The following is a 2162-nucleotide window of genomic DNA, read 5'->3' as shown; positions in this document are numbered from 1 at the left end:
GGTAGGGAGAAAAATTATACTTCATTGAATCAAATTCATGATATACACTACACTATATGGCAAACGTTTACACAGATTTTTTTCAAACACGAACAAAAGCTCCTCAGTGACTACCTTTCTGTTGTCTCTCCCAAGTATACAATTTTAGGGCTGCAAACATCAACATTGGTACAATGAAGGGGAGATTTGTTGAGATTGTTGAAATGATGGAGCATCATCATGTCAATGTGTGTGGTGTGCAAAAAGTGAGATGGAAAGCAACTTCTGCTAGATTCCTCATGGGTAAGAAACAGAGGTCTAAATTCTTCTGGGTAGGCAGGAGTGATGGAGTTGGCGGTGTAGACATACACTTAGCAGATAAATGGGTAGATAAGGTAACTGAGGTAGTCAGAGTATTGAGACTTATCATAGATAGATCAACAATTACATTTATCTTTGCCTATGCTCCACAGGCTGGGTTGGCTGATAATCAGAAGGACCAATTCTACAAGGTCCTTTTCAGACTGCCTCAACAACAAATGACAGACTTCATTATGGCCGGCGACTTTAATGGATATGTTGGGCAGTATTCCCATGGATTCCAGGTTGTGCATAGTGGTTATGGCTTTGGCACCAGGAATGAGGAAGGTACAAGGCTACTTGAGTCATGTGATGCAAATGATCTTATGATCTGCAACACTAACTTTATAAAGCCAGTCAGCCACCTAATTACTTATCAGTCTGGTGGAAATATAAACCAGGTTGATTACCTCTTCACCAGGCAAAGAGACAGGCAGTTGCTCTCAAATGCAAAGTCTTTCCCAGATGAAGAGTGTACACCCCAACATAAGCTATTAGTTAGTGATTTCAGAATTAGGGCTAGAAAGACTCAAGGACATAATCCACATTTGAAAAGAAGATTATGGAACCTCAGAGACTCAGCAAACCAACAAAAATTTAGAGACATTCTACTGGAGGTCTTTGATGATAGAGAGGAGGAGGAGGGGGTGATGATGATGATGATGATGATGATGATGATGATGATGATGATGATGATGATGATGATGATGATGATGATAATGATGATGATGAGGATGATGATGAGGATGATGATGATGATGATGATGAGGAGGAGGAGGAGGAGGAGCCTTTCTTTCATAGGCTTATGGCCTAGCATTTTCTTCTCCTTTGCAGTTATGTAGATTCTTCTGGGCATTTTTTTCCAAAAAAGGCCAGTTTCATCACATTTGAATACCTGTTGTGTGATGTACCCCTTGGCTGCAATGAGCTGATAGAATTCACACTCAAAATCTTCAGCTGCCTTCGTGTCAGAACTCACTGCTTCTCCATACCTGACAACACTATGAACACCAGTCCTCTGCTTGAAATTATTAAACCAACCACAACTGGCCTTAAATGCATTTTTTGATGTCTCCAACTCATAAGCACCATCTCAGAACACTGTGTACCATCTCTGGCTCCCTAATACTATTAAGAGTTCCCAACCATGCTGAAAGTATTTCTGTTTCTCAGGCATTGATCATTTCAGTTACTTCAATAAAAGTTTTACTCTACCAATAAATACCTGTATTGTGTTCTTTTTATCTTAGATGTAGTACTAATTACAATTTACCCATTATTATACATATGTATGTATATATGTATGTGTTGATATATACATATTTTTATATGTATATATGCATATATGCACATGTGTGTGTATGCATATATTCTTTTATTCTCTTCTTCATTTACTTGTTTCAGTCATTTGACTGAAGTTATCCTGGAGCGCTGTCTTTAGTTAAACAAATCGACCTGAGGACATAGTCTTTGTAAGCGTAGTACTTATCCTATTGGTCACTTTTGCTGAACTGCTAAGTTACAGGGACATAAACACAAGTGATAGTGGTGGGGGACAAACACAGACATACAAACATATACAGATCGTTGCTATTATATTAAACTATTGTATGTCCAAATTTGGTCAAATGTGTTTTTTTTTCAATATTTACTTATGCTTGCAATAGCCAGTTCTTTTGGTCAACCTATCGTATCTCCAGGCTCTTCAGATGCCAAGGTATCAAATATTGTCAAAGTCTAGTGCAACAGTTTTGCTATGGAATGGTTAAACTATTTTTTCATTTTCTGAAAAAGCAATGTTTTGGACTTTGCATTATAGCAAC

The 2162-nt window shown here is 37.9% G+C and overlaps 1 protein-coding gene across 1 annotated transcript in view; it reads left to right on the top strand.

The window, feature by feature from the left end:
* The first annotated feature begins 533 nt into the window (after window positions 1–533).
* LOC128247372 (craniofacial development protein 2-like) overlaps window positions 534–2162 on the top strand; it is a 2906-nt gene continuing 1277 nt past the window's right edge. The window contains exon 1 of the mRNA XM_052966751.1: window positions 534–956. Within this exon, the coding sequence (XP_052822711.1) occupies window positions 534–956 (423 nt within the window). The remainder of the gene's footprint in view (window positions 957–2162) is intronic.

This window comes from Octopus bimaculoides, chromosome 3 (genome assembly GCF_001194135.2).
Source record: "Octopus bimaculoides isolate UCB-OBI-ISO-001 chromosome 3, ASM119413v2, whole genome shotgun sequence".
Taxonomy (NCBI): domain Eukaryota; kingdom Metazoa; phylum Mollusca; class Cephalopoda; order Octopoda; family Octopodidae; genus Octopus; species Octopus bimaculoides.
This window is presented reverse-complemented; position numbering and strand designations above follow the sequence as displayed.